At 52.4% G+C, this 15,699-nt stretch overlaps 1 protein-coding gene across 3 annotated transcripts in view; it reads right to left on the bottom strand.

Annotated features, from left to right (window-relative positions):
• The window catches only part of ARHGAP26 (Rho GTPase activating protein 26), a 101,537-nt gene that overhangs the window by 5,265 nt on the left and 80,573 nt on the right, over positions 1-15,699 (bottom strand). Inside the window, exon 21 of one of the 3 annotated variants that reach the window (XM_069028636.1) lies at positions 4-2,584. The exons of the other annotated variants lie outside the window; for them this stretch is intronic. Within the exon in view, the coding sequence (XP_068884737.1) occupies positions 2,554-2,584 (31 nt within the window). The 3' untranslated portion in view covers positions 4-2,553. Of the gene's footprint in view, positions 1-3; positions 2,585-15,699 lie in introns of those variants that run through there. 3 annotated transcript variants of the gene reach the window in all.

A 15,699-nucleotide genomic window follows, 5' to 3' on the forward strand; every position in this document is an offset into this window, starting at 1 on the left:
CAAGACATAACCAGAGACCTTATCAACATGCAACCACAGCAACAAAGAGCAACCGAGAGACAGAGAGACGACAGCCGACGATAGCGAGTGCCTTGGGAATATTCCGAGCATGAGACACAGCTACGAAATGAAGTGCCAAGGCCTTGGGAAGTGTTTCAAGGCTGGATCTGCATTTGTCTGGACAACAAGAGCTGGATCTTCCAATGAACCCCCGCTCCATTGCCCCGTCCATTGTGCCCAGCACCCTCTGTGCCAAGGGTCTGTGCTGGCAGCACGGCCACTTACCTGCCTTGTGCTTCCCCCAGTGCTCCCAGAAATAGCTGCTGGTATTTCTGGACGTTAATGATGCCTGCGAGCAGCCTCCACCCCCTCTGTCTGTCACTTGTGGTGCTCATACACTCAGTGTATAAAAATGTTACTGATTTTGTTTTCCATGTTTTCCATCCCTTTTTCCCCTCGTGCTGATTCCCGAAGCCAGAGCTGTCAACTGAAGCTGAATCGAGTTACTGAACTGGTAATTGCACACAGAAGTTTTTGGGTCCTTCCAAACTGTTTGATTCAGGTCATTCTCAGGTTCACCAAAAAGCAATTATTGTACCAAAATACCAATCTGACTCTGATTCATTTACTGCTTCTCTGCTTAGCACTCATTGGTATTCCCTGTCCAATTCAGATTAGAAATTCCATCCCTGATAAAACACCAGAAATCCCTCTCCACACTGCAAATGCCTTTGTAAAAACAAAAGTTTTGTAAAAGCATCAGGACTTATGTTCTTTCCTTGAGAGAGGGACGGTACCTCTGATCACACAGGCCCCTGATAAGGTGGGGACAGGGCACAACCCCCGGGATGTCCTTATCCCTCAGCTGGGGCCTCCTGAGGTAGAGGGAAGGGATTCAGGGAATGGTGGCTCCAGAACACGTGGGAGAACCTCAGCCCTGCAGGAGTTCAGACCAACGTTTAACCTTCCACAGTGTCCTCTGGCTGCCACCACAGGGGGATATTTACGACACGGACGCTTTCCCCTCAGAAATTGGACCATCTCTGCTTAAGGCCAAACTCTTGGCTTGACTCCTTGCAGAAGCTGTGTCACTGGATTCAACAGACACGGATTGATTCCCTCTGAAATTACAGGCAACACCTTTATTATGTCAGAGATTACACACAGAGAAATGGGATACAGCAGAGCAGCGTGACTTCTCCAGAGGCTGGGAAACAGGGAATGCTGTCAGGCAGGCTATCAACTACATCCTCAAAATGTTCTGCTAATAATCATCACTATTTAAAAACAATCCTTTTGCATTTCTATCATCAAAGCTGTCCATCTTTTGAAAAATGAGTTTTCCTTAGTCTTTAACAAACCTGACAGCCACTGGTACTTACCAAATACTCCATCTATCCCCACCTCCAAATGGGAGGTGCTACCAAGGCCACCAAGTCATCCCAAACTACCAAAATTAACCCTTTAAGCACCAGTTCTTACAAAGAGATGGCCCAGCAATTCCTTTGTCCAAGGGGAGCTTGGCCAAGGTGGGACTTGGAGAGGCAGTGAGCTGGTGACCAAAATGTGGCTGGGCCTGTCCTGCTGAGAGTGGCCACCAACACCCACCAGCCCTCCCACCACTGCCTGTGGGCAGCAGGCTCGAGGTGCAAGAGGACATGGCACTGGGTGTGCCAGTGATGGGACTGCCACCATCTCTGCCACCAACCCTGGTCTTCTTCACAGCACGAAGGAAGGAAAATCCAATGGCACAGGGCTCTGGGACTAGAAATTGCTACTACACTTTTTGAGATGAAATCATGGCAAAAGAATGCAGCTCTCATTTCTCCTCAAGTCACTCTGTCATCGCTCCACAACTGCGCGCCCGCTCCGCTCGTGGCAGTGGGGAATGCAACCAGCAGGATTCTCGAAGTTATCAGGGAAAAAAGCCTGAGAGAAAGAACCAGCACAGAACCTGCCTAAGGTTTTCACTGATTTGGAGCAGGATTTTGGTGTCTTAGGATCCTTGGTGTCAAAGAAAACACACCCCATGCCCAGCAGATCCATGGAGAGAACTGTTCACTAGTGCCAGCGTGTGCAGTGGGGTGTGCAGAGCACCCTGTGCCCAGCTGGTGCTCACAGAGGAGATGAACATGGTCCTACGGTGACTGAGCTGCTCTGCAAGTCCTTCCAGAACATCTCCTCAAGAAGAACCCATGGACAGCTCAGGACCCACCTGAGCTTCCCCCCAGCACCAGCAGACCCTGGGGTATGATGGGTATGAAGGGTTCACCTCCCCATGAAATACAGGGATTTATTTTCAAGCTGCTGCTTGAGTATCACCTTCCTGAGCTTATGTGACTGCCAGACCCGAGTCCTGCCTCGCTGGAGATGTCAGTGCACATGAGGGAATGGGCTATCCCGAGGTCTCTGGTGTTTTGGAAAACAGTTTTCTTGTAGGATCCAATTTCCTTTGTTTCTCACAAAAAGAGCAGAGGTGGTGAGAGGCTGGGGGAAGTTCTCATTGCTGCCTGCAGGCAGCAAATGTCAGCTGGACGGTTTTTTTCCTTCTTCTTACTCAGGAGGGCTTTGCGAGGGGCTCTTCCTGTTGGGTGCACAGTGGAAACAAAACAGAGAAAATTGCTAAGAACCAAAACCATCAGAAGCAGGAAACAAAGAAATGGCTCAAATTAGAGTCTTCCAAGGTGAGAGTGGACCTTTCCTCAGCAGAAGCAGCTGGGGGAACTCCATGAGTCCATAGCCCAAGGCATCCTGAGGCTCTTGCCTTTCCCGCTGGTCCAACTGCGCCTCGGAAGCGGCGGCTGTGATCCCGCAGGGAGGGAGCACGGCTGGGCAGGGCGAGGAGGGCACTGTGCCAGAGCGCCTGCAGGGGCACCTGCACCTTCCACTCCACGTGTCCCTCCAGCAATCCCACTCTTCCAGCAAACAGAGTATTTGGAAATTAATTTAGGAGCTAAATCCTCCTCCCTGCTTCCTGTGCTCGCAGTACATGCTGCCCTTCCCTTGCAGATGTTTAGTTTGCTGCCCAAACATGTGAAAAAAAGCAGTAACTCTTATTTCAAGACTGCTGGAGCTAAAAAATCTCTTTTGTGATCCCTTCTCTTAACCTGCTTCTTTCATTCCTCTTGCTCCACCCAGGCTGCCTCTGGTGCTCCTCACCCAGCTCAGGCCCCCGAGGCATGTGCAGCTCTCAGAGCCCTTCTCAGCAGGTCTCCAGACAACTTCTGTGCTTTGTTCTCCTGGCTGGGAGGACATCAGTTCCACTTCAAACATGTTTACAACTTGTTTATTTTTGTGGAACTCAGGGCTATTTCTGCCACAGAACATCTCACAGCTATGGATGGGCAGAGCCCACTGATGGATTCTAGCCCTTTCATGAAATCACCTTAAGAATAAACAACAATATTCCCATTCTGACGTGATCAGTACCTGACTGCAGCAAAATACATCAAGGGCCACCCAGCCCTTTACTCCCTGATCTGTTCCTATAAAACAAAGCTGCAGAACATAAGGTTCTTCTCAAAGGTAACAAGAAAAAAGAAAATTACAGCTTTATGTAATGCCAGAGCACTTCAGCTCTGCTGAAACAAGGACAAGACTGCAGCTCACCAGCAGACGTGGCTCTGTTGCCTAAATGAAATGGGAGGCAGCCTGGGTTTGGGAAGCTCATGGAGCTCAAGCAGTGCTGCAGGTCCTAGCAAAGCCTGGAGCAATGGATGGGCTCGAGGAAGCAACTCCCGGGCAGCACCACCCCAGACCAGACCACCAGCTCTCAGGGCTCCAGTCTGGCAGGGCTCTTCTCTGCTTGGTACTTTAATGCAAGATAAATGCTGTTAAACTCTGGCAGTGTTACTCTCTCAGGAATAATGTTGCTGCATGGTCGTTTGGGTGGAAAAAATTACACATTTAGGGAAATAAGCAGCTAAAATGCCCTGTGGTCAGCATCACTTGACCAAACTGGTCCAAAAAATCTCAAATTCTTCAGCAGAGACCTTCCCCACATCTCCATTTACCAGTTCCCCATCTCCATCAGCACAGATTTCAGGATCTTCTTTCCAACAACACGGACGTGTCCCTCTGTAATCCTGACGGCACCCAGCACATGGATTTGTCTTGTCACTTTGCTGCTTGGCTGATTTCCAATGTGTGGGAATATTTCCCTGCTTTAGTCATTTCATAAACCATCTAAAAGCTTTTCCACTTGAGTAAGAGAGAGACCAGGATGAGTTCTGACTCTGGGGAGGAGAGCTGGAGCTGTTGTCCCACATTCCCATTTCCAAGCGCAGACAGATGATGCTCGATGGTGCAGAGGGAGGAGATGACAGGGCTGGTGTGCTACAGAATCCTGGCACGGAGCTCAGAGCCTGCTGTTAATGCTGGAGACAGTGAGGTGGTAGGCAGAGAGTCAGCAATAGATGAGTTCTCAGCATGAGCAAGCGCTGCAGGCACTGAGGGAAGGAAGCTGCAGGACCAGCCTGGTGCCAGCACAGGTGTGTTCCCCACCAGGTGAGCTCCAGGTGATGGGAGCGCCTTACCAGGGAACAGCATTTCAGTAACAGCTGCACACCTTGTTTGTAATGGAATTACCAGTGTCACCAGCAAGGTACAGACCCACCAGTGACTGCTCTCACACTGGGACAGACAGGGAAATGGAGGCAGCGAGGTGTCCACACGAACCAGCCTGGACAGGACACAGAGTCACAGAATGGCCTGAGGTTGGAAGGGACCTTGAAGCTCATCCAGTGCCACCCCTGCCATGGGCAGGGACACCTTCCGCTGTCCCAGGCTGCTCCCAGCCCTGTCCAACCCAGCCTTGGAGACTGACAGGGATCCAGGGGCAGCCACAGCTTCTCTGGGCACCCTGTGCCAGGGCCTGCCCACCCTCACAGGTGTGATTTTCTCCCCAAAATCCAATCCACCATTTGCTCAGCAGCTGCATTTTCTGCTCCATCAATACCCCCCTCCCTCTTTCTCTCTGCCCGAAAGGCTCTCAGCAGACTCAAAATCAGACTGGAAGGTTTTATGTTGAACTGACTGCTTTCAAACTGTGTTAAAGCTCTTAATTATTAATAGGAAAGTTGTAATGTGGCAGCAGGGAGCCAAACTGGCAGTTTAGGAGGGAAGTGTTGGTAAATCAGGAGCCAGCATCTTAGTCATGGCTTCTCCATCGTGCCACAGCTTCGAACACAGGGTAATGCTGCAAGGCTGGGTGCATTAGTCACCAACAAATTGTGTTTGCAATTAAGCAGAACTCAACAGCCCTCCAGAAATCTCTCACTCCTCTCTGGCATTCAATGCACTGCTATCTTACATCCCCCAGAAAAGAAAACTCTCCCATCTGCCACCCCAACAACCATATGGGATCCTTGGAAAATGAAGGAAATTAAAGTCCCTGTGGGATCACAGCTCCCAGCTCAGCTGTGGGGGGTTTAGGAGGCTCAAATATTTGAGCTAAACACATCCTGTGCCCCGGGCGGCCCCGTGGTGCTGCCGAGCTGGCTCTGCCAGCCACAAGCAGCTAAACCTGAGCTATGTGGCTGAGGGTGACCTCGTTTTGGGAACTCAGAGCTGCAGGGAAGCTGAGGGATATGGAAGGACACTGTCCTTGCTGCCAGCCACCGTCACCTGCTCCAGGGAAGGAGAGCCCTGACCCCTGCCCAAGGCTCCAGGGGGACCAGCCCTGCAGCACCCACTGCCCTGGAAGCCTGGCTTTGGGTGCAAAGTGAGGGCATTTGGTCCTTATTCCCCCAGACCAAGCCCTCCTCTGGCTGGCAGAGCTGTTCTGCTGCAGGGAGCTGGGAAGGACGCCCGGATGGTGCAAGGAAGGCGATGGGGGATGCGCCTGCTCTGCCCCACGTGCTCCCAGGGTCCCACAGGGGAAAAGCAGGGCTCTGCCAACACCCAAGGAGGGCACAGATTTCGGGATGGCAGCAGCAACCTCCCCACAGGAGCTGGTACTGCCAGCTCTCCAAAGGGAGAGAAGTTCCTGTCATTTTTTAAGCAATGTCTTGAAGCAGAACAGCTACTCCCCACCGTAAAAAATTCATTCCTGGCTAAGGAATATTCCCCACATAACTTGATAGGAGGCCACTTCCAGGCTCAGATCCTAACAGAAAACTAAGTTTCTTTGAGCCTCATCAGCACCACGGGCTCAAAGTCTCATTTTTTTGCAGGTAAATCTCCCTGCAGCATGAGGAGCCAACACTGCCCACAGAGGGCACATGCAGGGGGGGAAACAATGGGGATTATTTGGGCCTGAGAAGGTGATTTAAGAATAATGGATAAATAAAGCCACTGCATAATAATTTTCTGCATTTTCTTGGTTTCCCTGATTTAGTTTTATCCATCTGGCCTCGTGCTGCTTTGCTCTGCAGCATTCTGCAAACATCATTTATGAGAGCTGATCAGAGCATTTCACTGCAAACCCCGAAGACCACAACACTGAAACAATCCAACTTGATCATATATATCAAAAGAAATGCAATGTTTGCTCTGTTCTTTCTTTTTTCATCTTTTTTTTTTACTTCAAACCACCAGACTTTGCAATAACATTTTTGCCTCAGCAGCTCTAACCCCCAAAACTCTCCTCCTGCAGTCGCACAGCCCCTCCCAGTGCAGCCCAGCTGGGAGGTGTGAGCACAACAACCCTCCCAGTTTACTGGCCCAGCCTCAATTTCTCTCCCTGCCATCAAGCTGGACATGTAGCCTTGGAGAACTCTTCCCAGTAATCAAATACAGCAAAGATTAATACATTCAATTCACTTTTTTCTGGTTGGGTATTTTTCCACTTCTTATTCCTTGTGCTTTCCCAAATCTCCCTGTGCTGCACCCACTGCTGTGCTGTCCACCCAGCACTTCCAACCCAACCTCCTGCTCAAGCAGGGGCTGTAGCGGGCCTTAAAGCCCATCCAGTGCCACCCCTGCCATGGCAGGGACACCTTCCACTGTCCCAGGCTGCTCCAAGCCCCAGTGTCCAGCCTGGCCTTGGGCACTGCCAGGGATCCAGGGCCTGCCCACCCTCACAGGGAGCAATTCCTTCCCAATCTCCCATCCATCCCTGCTCTCTGGCAGTGGGAAGCCATTTCCACTCCAGACCCTTGTCCCCTGTCCCTCTCCAGCTCTCCTTTAGGCCCTGGAAGGGGCTCTGAGCTCTCCCTGGAGCCTTCTCCTCTCCAGGTGAACCCCCCAGCTCTCCCAGCCTGGCTCCAGAGCAGAGGGGCTCCAGCCCTCAGAGCGTGTTTGTGGCAAAAGGAAGGGATAAACTTTCCCTGCTCCTCAGGGTTCCCCCAGGGTCTCCAGTGTGAGGCCTGGGAGTTGTTTGGAGCAGGGAGCCATTTCCATGCCTGATCTCCCTTCCCTCTCCCCACTCCCGCCCTCAGCTCGGCACAGTCTGAAGCCAGAGGGATTTTCCTCAGCTCCACAGGTGACACAGACAGGTGACACAGCCACTGGCACTCATGTTATCCCACGTGCTGGTGCAGACAACACCAAAAGATGGATCAGTGCTCCATTCTCCCACCGGTTCCCTTCCCACTGCCCAGCCAGGACACCTTCCCTGCAGGAGCCCGCGGATCCCTCGCTCCCAGGCCCGGCGCGGTGCCAGCGCGGGGGGCAGGCGGGGGGCTGGTGCCAGCTCCTGTGCTGCTGACAATGTCCCAGCTTAGCACTGCCCTGCCACCAGTGTCTGCACAGCGGCCGCGGGATTGGGTTACCCCCAGGTGAGGGGAAAGCGGTGGCCTGACAGCTCCAGCTAATTTAGGAGATTAATCAGGCACGAGGATCTCCTTTCAGAGGAGACACGATGTCTTTGTGAGCCAGCAGCCCTGGTCTCCTCGGCCCCTTCAGGGGGAATTGTCAGCCTTCTGCTGGGAAATCCGATCGTGCGGGGGGTGGCCCCTGGGGTGGTCCCCATCTGAACCCTGCTCACGTCCCCTCTGCCGCCCCAGCTCCTTCCAGCACTGGCAGCTGGAGCTGCCAGGCCACGGGGGAGCTTTGGGATGCTTTCAGCACTCCCAGTGCCTGTGTGGTGCGGCTGGAGCCCGGCACTGCCTCAGAAACACTCCCAGAGCTGTCAGAAGACTTTTACAAGGGAGAGTCTGGGCTACATCCCTGGTTTTGAATTTGATCTCCCTGCAGAAAGAGGAACCAAAGAATGCACTCAGCCGTTTCTCTGCTATATTTCATCTGAGGTGACATTTATAGGTGGCAGGAAGACCTAATGTACCATCATTTTGCTTTCAGCGGGCTCAATAAAAGTTTTGGCTGGGCTCATGCTTGAGACTCTGCCCAAAGGAAACTCGGACAGTGACTGAGCAGAGGTGCTGGGAGCGGAGCTGGACGTGGGGGCTGAGCAGGCTGGGGCAAGCAGAACACCCCAGGACCCCAAAATCCAAGGGGGGAAGGCAGGCAGGGGAGAAGAAAGGTAAGAAGAGAAGCCTGGCCAGCAGGATGATGATCCTGAGCTCCACACACCCACTCAGCACACACAGAGTGCCTGTGACCGCCCCGGGAAAGGCTTTGGTGGAGCATCTTTGATTCCTGCATCCATCCCCCCACAGTGACTGGGATGGATTTCAAATCCTGCTCTATTTGAAAGTACAATTTCCATTAGCCAATATTTGTCTGAGGCAGTTTCTTTGAGGAAGCTGCTGCTGTGCAGCGATCTCCACACTAATTACAGGAATTAGGAAAGCAATGGAGTGCAAGATCTCTTTTTTTTTCCAAGGCTTTCCAGAAAGCTGCCTCTAAAGCATCATGTGCTGCTGAAGTTTAAGGTGCTTTTTTAGAACTCTTGCAGGGAAATCTAATTTAATTCAGCTTGCGAGAAGCATCCTTAGATGTTCCCAGAGCATCACCCAAATAGAACAGAGCTCTTCAAAGGCAGAAACATCTAAGAAGTCTCCTGAGGGGCAGCACTGGGAAAAGCTGTGGATGGTGGGAGTCAAGCTGCAGGAGCTGCGGGGTGGCCTGGAGTGTGGAGCCTCTGAAGAGGCCATTCATCTGTCCATCTGTCTGTCCATCTGTCCGTCCATCTGCAGCCACCCACATGCCCCCAGTGACACCAGCCCCCAGAGGAGCACAGCCATGGCCAAGGCATGGCAGAGGATTCAAAGCCACCCCCAACTCTGGGGAAGGAGCGACGGGCGCCTGCTCCCGTTAGCAGAGGGCTCCCAGCCTGACAAATTACCTTTGTTTTAATGGATGAGCCGAGAGAAAATATTTTGATATAAGACCACTGGGTCACATGGGGTTGGCCACAGGGCTGGAGACTTGTTTTATGGGAACATTTGGCTTCATTTTCAAGCTCAATTTGTGGAAAGTTTCTAGACCAAGAGCCGACCGAAAAGTGAAGGAGCTAAAGCTTTGCACAGTTGTTGTGCCAAACTCCAGGGCTTGTGGAGAGCCCACACAGCAGGAAAACAGATCCCAGCTCTGCCTCCTGCGAGCCCGGAGCAGCACACGGAGATGCTGGGGCAGGCAGGGTCCCACTGCTGGGGCCTCCTCTGACCCAAACAGCCTGAAATATCCCACCTCAAATGGAAATTTGTCACTTCCCTCTGCCCTCCCCAAACCAACCCCTGCTCCTGTGGCCCACAAGCATCGTTCTTTTCCACACATCTTAAAATACCTCATGGAAGGATACAGATGCTTAGAAAATAAATCCTGGATTATTTAAATACAACAGGGGAAGGAATTCATAGAATCACTAAGGCTGGAAAAGACTCCCAAGATCATCAAGTTCAACCTTCTATACGAAATCTGTACATATACATGTATATATATATATATTACTTTTAAGATCATATGGCTATCAGCAACTAAGCCTCAAGTGTATTTATCTGTGGAGTCTACTGAGTTTGCTGCTTCTGTTTTCCAAGAGCCAGGTTTAAGGATGTTTGCCAGAGCCCTGAATCACTCTGGTTTACAGAGCTTTCTCACCACAGGCATGATCTAGGACTCCCAAGCTAAAACTGCTCTAAAAGAAACAAACACACAGACACCCTCACAACAGTCTGCACCAAAAAAAATAAATAAGTCATAAGATAGTTTGAATGTTATGTCATCTGGAATCAGCCAAGCAGCAGACTGGAAATTTTAGGAGCTTTTCTCAAGTAAGAGGACTGGGAGATAGGCGGGTTCTGTTCTAACCTGGCAGCGATCTCTGCTCCTCCTGAGCACGAACCAACCTCCGTCTGAGACACAGAAGATGCAAACCCTGAGCAGCCACACGAGGAGGTATCGAGGGCAGATGAAATAATCAAGGATCCTGACCCTGCCTGGAAGGCAACACTTCAAGCAGCAAAAGCACGGGTTGGGGACCCAGGGTTGGGGGCCACCCAGGGCACCTCTTGCACAGCTCCGGCCATCCCAACCCGCAGGGACCACAGATTCTGGGTGTAAAGCCTCCTGTCCCAGCCTAGGATCACAGCTGGGAATAGGTCTGCTCCTCTTAAAGAGCAATTTAGATAAGGCTGTTCTGGAGCTGCTCTGATTACAAGATTTTACCTAATCCCCCAAAAATGCCATTTATTGTTTGGCAGCCCAAAGATCCACCCCTCGGGGCTGGCCTTGGCAATCCAAACCCAGATTAGGCAGAAGACCAGAGTTTTGGGGTCTGGGCTGAGCTTTGAGTGGCTGCAGGGAGCAGGATGGAGGGAGACGCTTCCCCCCAGCTCCAGTTTCCAGCTGGGGTTCCCTGCAGTCACCCAAGGGTGCCCAGCACACACGGGGTGCTCAGGGTTCAATGCCCCCAAGGAAGGGCAGCAGGGGACACAGCAGCAGAGGAGGGTCCCCGGGGAGCCCCAGCCCTGCTCTGCTGGCCCCAACACGCCTCTCCCAGCTCTTGGCTTGCTCTGGAGCCGCAGTGGCTCCCGGCCAGGCGGCCACAATGCACTGGAAGGAAGAAGAAACAGCTTTGTTTTGCCCAAAGCCTCGCAATTAATCAAGTTCCTATTTCCTCGCAGTTCCACGTTCCCCACCCCAAATGCGCCAGGCAGCTCCCAGCCATGGCCGAGTCCCCGCGCCGAGCACAGGGTTTGCTCTGGAATTTCATGTGAACAGAGAAACAGAAAATGAAATTAAAGTGAAATAGAAACGTCTTTGCTACAGTGAGAACCACTCAGGCCACAGGGAGTCCAGTGCAACATGGAGCCTCTGGAGCAGGCTGGCAGCCCCATCCCTGCCAGCACCATCCCAGGGGACCCCCTCCCAGGCACCAGCTCTGCCACCCAGGAGGAACACATGGAATCTTGGAGTCATTTAGGCTGGAAATGGCCTCCAAGATTATCAAGTCCAAGCTGTGCCTGATCCCCATCTTGTCCCCAGCCCAGAGCACTGAGTGCCACATCTTGGCCCTCCTTTGACACCTCCAGGGATGGGGACTCCAAACCTCCCTGGGCAGCTCCTTCCCATGCCTGACCACCCTTTCCAGGAAGAAATTCCACCTGATTTGGACCCCTCTGAGAACAAGTCACTGTTCTTATAGTGACACACAGCAAAACAAAACACCAGTGCATTTTCCTGGCCTTTTTCCAAATTAAAGTGGGGCTGAATATCAGGGTGCGAGGAGAGTGGATGAGAATCCAGGTTCCTCAGGGACAGGAGCACTTGATTTATGAGCAGATGTCTTAAACAGAAGTCCCAGAGATGCCATTTCAGAGGGACATTCCCAAGGTGGCTGCCGGGAAGGCAGGATGAGGGTGGGACCTGCTCCTGCGCCTCTAATTGCCATTATTCTTCAGGAATATAAACAACAGGAGCCACCAAGCACAGAGCCATGAAAGCTCAGCAGAACCAGGGTCTGGGAGCACAGGGAGAGGAACTGGAGGTCAGGCAGGTTAAGGACTCATTTCTGGCTCACCACAGCCCCTCTGGATGAGGAGAGATGGGCAGGCACAGTACAGCAGGCACAGCCTGGCCTGTCCTGCAGCTCTGTCCAGCTCCCCTGGACAGGAACCAGCAGCATTTAAAGGTCTGCTTGCTTCACCTCATGTTCTTTTGCTTTCTTGAGTCCCAGCTGATAACTGTCGAAGCTCTCTGCATTTTTAAGAGACCATTTTTCCAAAAACATCCTACCCTCTCCTGTTTGAAGCATTGCCTCATCCCTGGAAGTGTCCATGGCCAGGATGGACGGGGCTTGGAGCAGCCTGGGCTAGTGGAAGGTGTCCCTGCCCATGGGATGGAGGAGCTTTAAGGTCATTCCAAACCAAAGCAGTCTGTGGTTCCATGATTCTGGGATGCTGCACTTGGATTTGGGATGGTGAGGGCCTTCAGAGCAAAGCACAGGGACGGAGCAATGGGAGGAAGGTGCAGCATCACCCCAGCCCCACGGCTCTGGTGTGCTGTCCCCTGCCCCTCTGCCCCACAGCTCCCTCCCAGTCACTCAGAGAAGTCCCTGATGGAGACTGTTTTGCAAATTCAGTAATATTTGAAATTTCTCTCATTTTCAGGCATGGAAAGAGGAATGTTCAGTTTTAACTGGGATGTCTAATGAAGATTTATTCCAGTCCTGCAAATCAAAAGCATGTGGAAATAACCACTCTTCCTTGGAGTAACTGGGTTATTTTTTCATGACCACTAGACCTTAGATCTGCTAATTTCTTTCCATACCCACAGAGGGCAAGAAATAGCCATACTTGGTCAGTGAGAAAATGAAATTAAATGCAAATAGACATGTACTGACTAAATACAAGTTTCCCAAGGTTATTATTTCCCTAAATGCCAAGTCCCCAGGGTGAAGGAGGGGCAGCATCAGCCTGGGCCAGGGCTGGCAGTGTGGGGACTCAGCCTGGCCCATGGCCCCCATGCCACCAGTACCCTGAGCTTGAGGGTGAGGATGGGCACCAGCACTGGGAACACTGACAGGCCTGGAGGCACGGAAGGACATGGGAAGGGTGTTAAACCAGTTGTATCTCCTTGGCTGGATCACCCAGTGCCACCCCTGCCATGGGCAGGGACACCTCCCACTGTCCCAGGCTGCTCCCAGCCCCAATGTCCAGCCTGGCCTTGGGCACTGCCAGGGATCCAGGGGCAGCCACAGCTGCTCTGGGCACCCTGTGCCAGGGCCTGCCCACCCTCTCAGAGAGCAATTCCTTCCCAATATCCCATCTAACCCTCCCCTATCAGTATGAAGCCATTCCCTTGTCCTTCCCCTACCTCAGCTGAAGCACACATCTCTGCTGGAAACGCACTGCTTTCTGCTTCGTGCTTGGCCATGTTTTCTAAGGAAGATGCTTTCTGCAAGGGCAGGATAAAGACACTCAACAGGATACAGAGACCAACGGGACACAGAAACCTGGTGGGACACAGAAACCTAACACTGCTTTGGACACAAATCCCTGCCCACGGTTTGGTGGTCCCAGTCCCCGGGCGGCTGCAGCCGCAGTGACAGCTCCTGGCACGGGACAGCAGTCCCGCTGACTCACCCAGTACAACTCCTGCCCAGAGCAGTTTTTCCATAAAAATAAAACCCAGCCCTAATAAATAAATGCATTCCCATCGTAAAAGCCCGATTGGTGGCTGGGAAGGAAGAGCCTGAGCCTTGCAGCAAAACAATTTCCCTCTGGATTGGAGTCTCTGGACTGTGCTCCAGAGAAAGCATGTCAGAAGGAGCCCATTTCCCTGGGGAGAGGGACAGGGGGACCAGCACTGAGGTGGAAGGACCTGAGCCCCAGCACAGCCACTGCTGTAACAGAGGCTGGGAAGAAGCGACGCTCGCTCACAAGGGGGATTTAGGAATTGGCGCAGCTCCCAGCAGAGCAGACCTGGGGGATACACGAGCATTTAGCAGGGAGCCAAGGGCTTTTGTAAACAGAAGCTCAAACAAACATCTCTCATTTCACAGATGGTGCTCACAATTTACAGCTGGGACATTTAGAGGCCACCTTGGATACATCGGTACTCACGGCCACAAACGGGACACAAGAAACACCCCAGGCCTGCAGGCCTCAACATTGGCACTCCAAGGAGCCTCCCGCTGACATCCCCAGGAGTAATTTCCACAGGAATATCAGTAGGACTCTTTAGTAGGAATGAAGAAGGTCAGAATGACCCAACTCCTTTCCCTGCAGCTTCCCAGTTTGGGTGAGTACAGGCTCTCAGCTCAGCAGCCATTGTGCTCATGGGGGCTGCCAGGAGAGTCAGCTCCTCCTGAACCATGGCCCTGGTCCACAGCTAAAAATTGCAGGAAATTGTGAAGAGCACAAGAAAAAACTCCAAAGTCCTGACCAGCAGAGGATTTGGCAGTGTTTGAAGGAGTGCAAACCCCAAGGCACCTCCAGACCTTCCCCATGGCCACAGATCCTAATTGTGGGCCCGGTAATTCCAGGGGAGCACCAGAACCCCTGGCACAGCAGCACCAGATGCCCCAGCCCGGGGCAGAGTGCGTGGCTGCCCGAGGCTGCCTGCAAAGCCCACACTGCTCAGCTGCCTGGACAAACAGAAGTGCCTTTATGGAGACACGATTGGGGCAGCCCTGCGGAGCAGCGGGGACGGAGCCGCCGGACACTGGCACCATTCAGACACCCTGCCCCGACCCAGCCCGCAGCCACAGGGCACGGCTGGGGACAGACCCGCTCCTGGCAGCCCTCCTCACCCTCCTCATTCTCACCACTGCAAACCCCATTCCCACTGAGGGCAGAACCCCACGGAGCTCTCAAAATCACTGGCACAGCTCCCGCTCCTGGGCTAGAAGGGGGAGTGATATCCATACACACTTAGAATAAAATCAAGTCAGATGCTTCCTTTCTGATTGGAAGATTGCATTAAAGACATTTGATTTAAATACTTGAGGTCACAGAGAATATTTTCCCTGTGGTATTAGCCCCCTTAGGATCCATACTTCAACCTTTAGCTCAACACAGACCAAATGTATGTTCCTGCATGTGCAGAAATTACCCCAGAATCCCTGGACTTGCGGAAAAGCACCAAATGCCACCAGCACTGTCAGAGCCACGAGCTGCCAATGCCGTCCTGCTCAGCCCTGTTTCACATCACAGAACTAAAGGCTCCTGAAATGGCACAAGCACCTGGTTCAGTGCCAGCCTGCTCACCTAATCCCTCAGGAACAGCATGGTGCCTCCGCTCCCCAGAGCCTCACACAGCTTGAACTGAGTTATTCTGCTGAATTTCTTTATAACTTCTGTTAAGAAAGAAATCATTAGGAAGAGGTAACTCTTGGAAATCTGAAAAACTGTGAATTTGGCAACCAATCCCTGTAAGGTCCCAGCAAGATCCAGGCTCACAAACCTCATTCTGTGATAAGCCACACCATTTTTGCCCCCTTGAATGATAAACTAAAGCCATCCTGTTGGGGGAATGGGATGTGCCTGACTCCAGAGCTTCAACCAGGCATGAGAGAGAGGCATCTTTACTCTGTATGTACCATATGTAAAGCACAGCCTTGATTTGGAGGTGTCCTACCTTTGGGTGGTCTGTCCTGCCCCCACAGCACTCCTGGCAGGGGCTGGGCCTCCCAACCCTGCTCCTGGGAACGCTGAGGAGAAGCCACTGTGGTGCTGGTGCAGCTCAGGGTTTGGTGGCAGAAGGATGATGATGGAAGCAGAGCAGATGGTGAAGCTGGATGAAGCCTGTGTCTGTTCCACACTTACCTTCCTGCCTGCGAGAGCCCGGCAGGGCCTGGAGCCATCCCACACTCTGCAGTGAGTGCTGCACCCCAGACCCCAAACCCAACCCAGCCAA

The sequence above is a fragment of the Aphelocoma coerulescens genome, chromosome 13 (assembly GCF_041296385.1).
Source record: "Aphelocoma coerulescens isolate FSJ_1873_10779 chromosome 13, UR_Acoe_1.0, whole genome shotgun sequence".
NCBI lineage: Eukaryota > Metazoa > Chordata > Aves > Passeriformes > Corvidae > Aphelocoma > Aphelocoma coerulescens.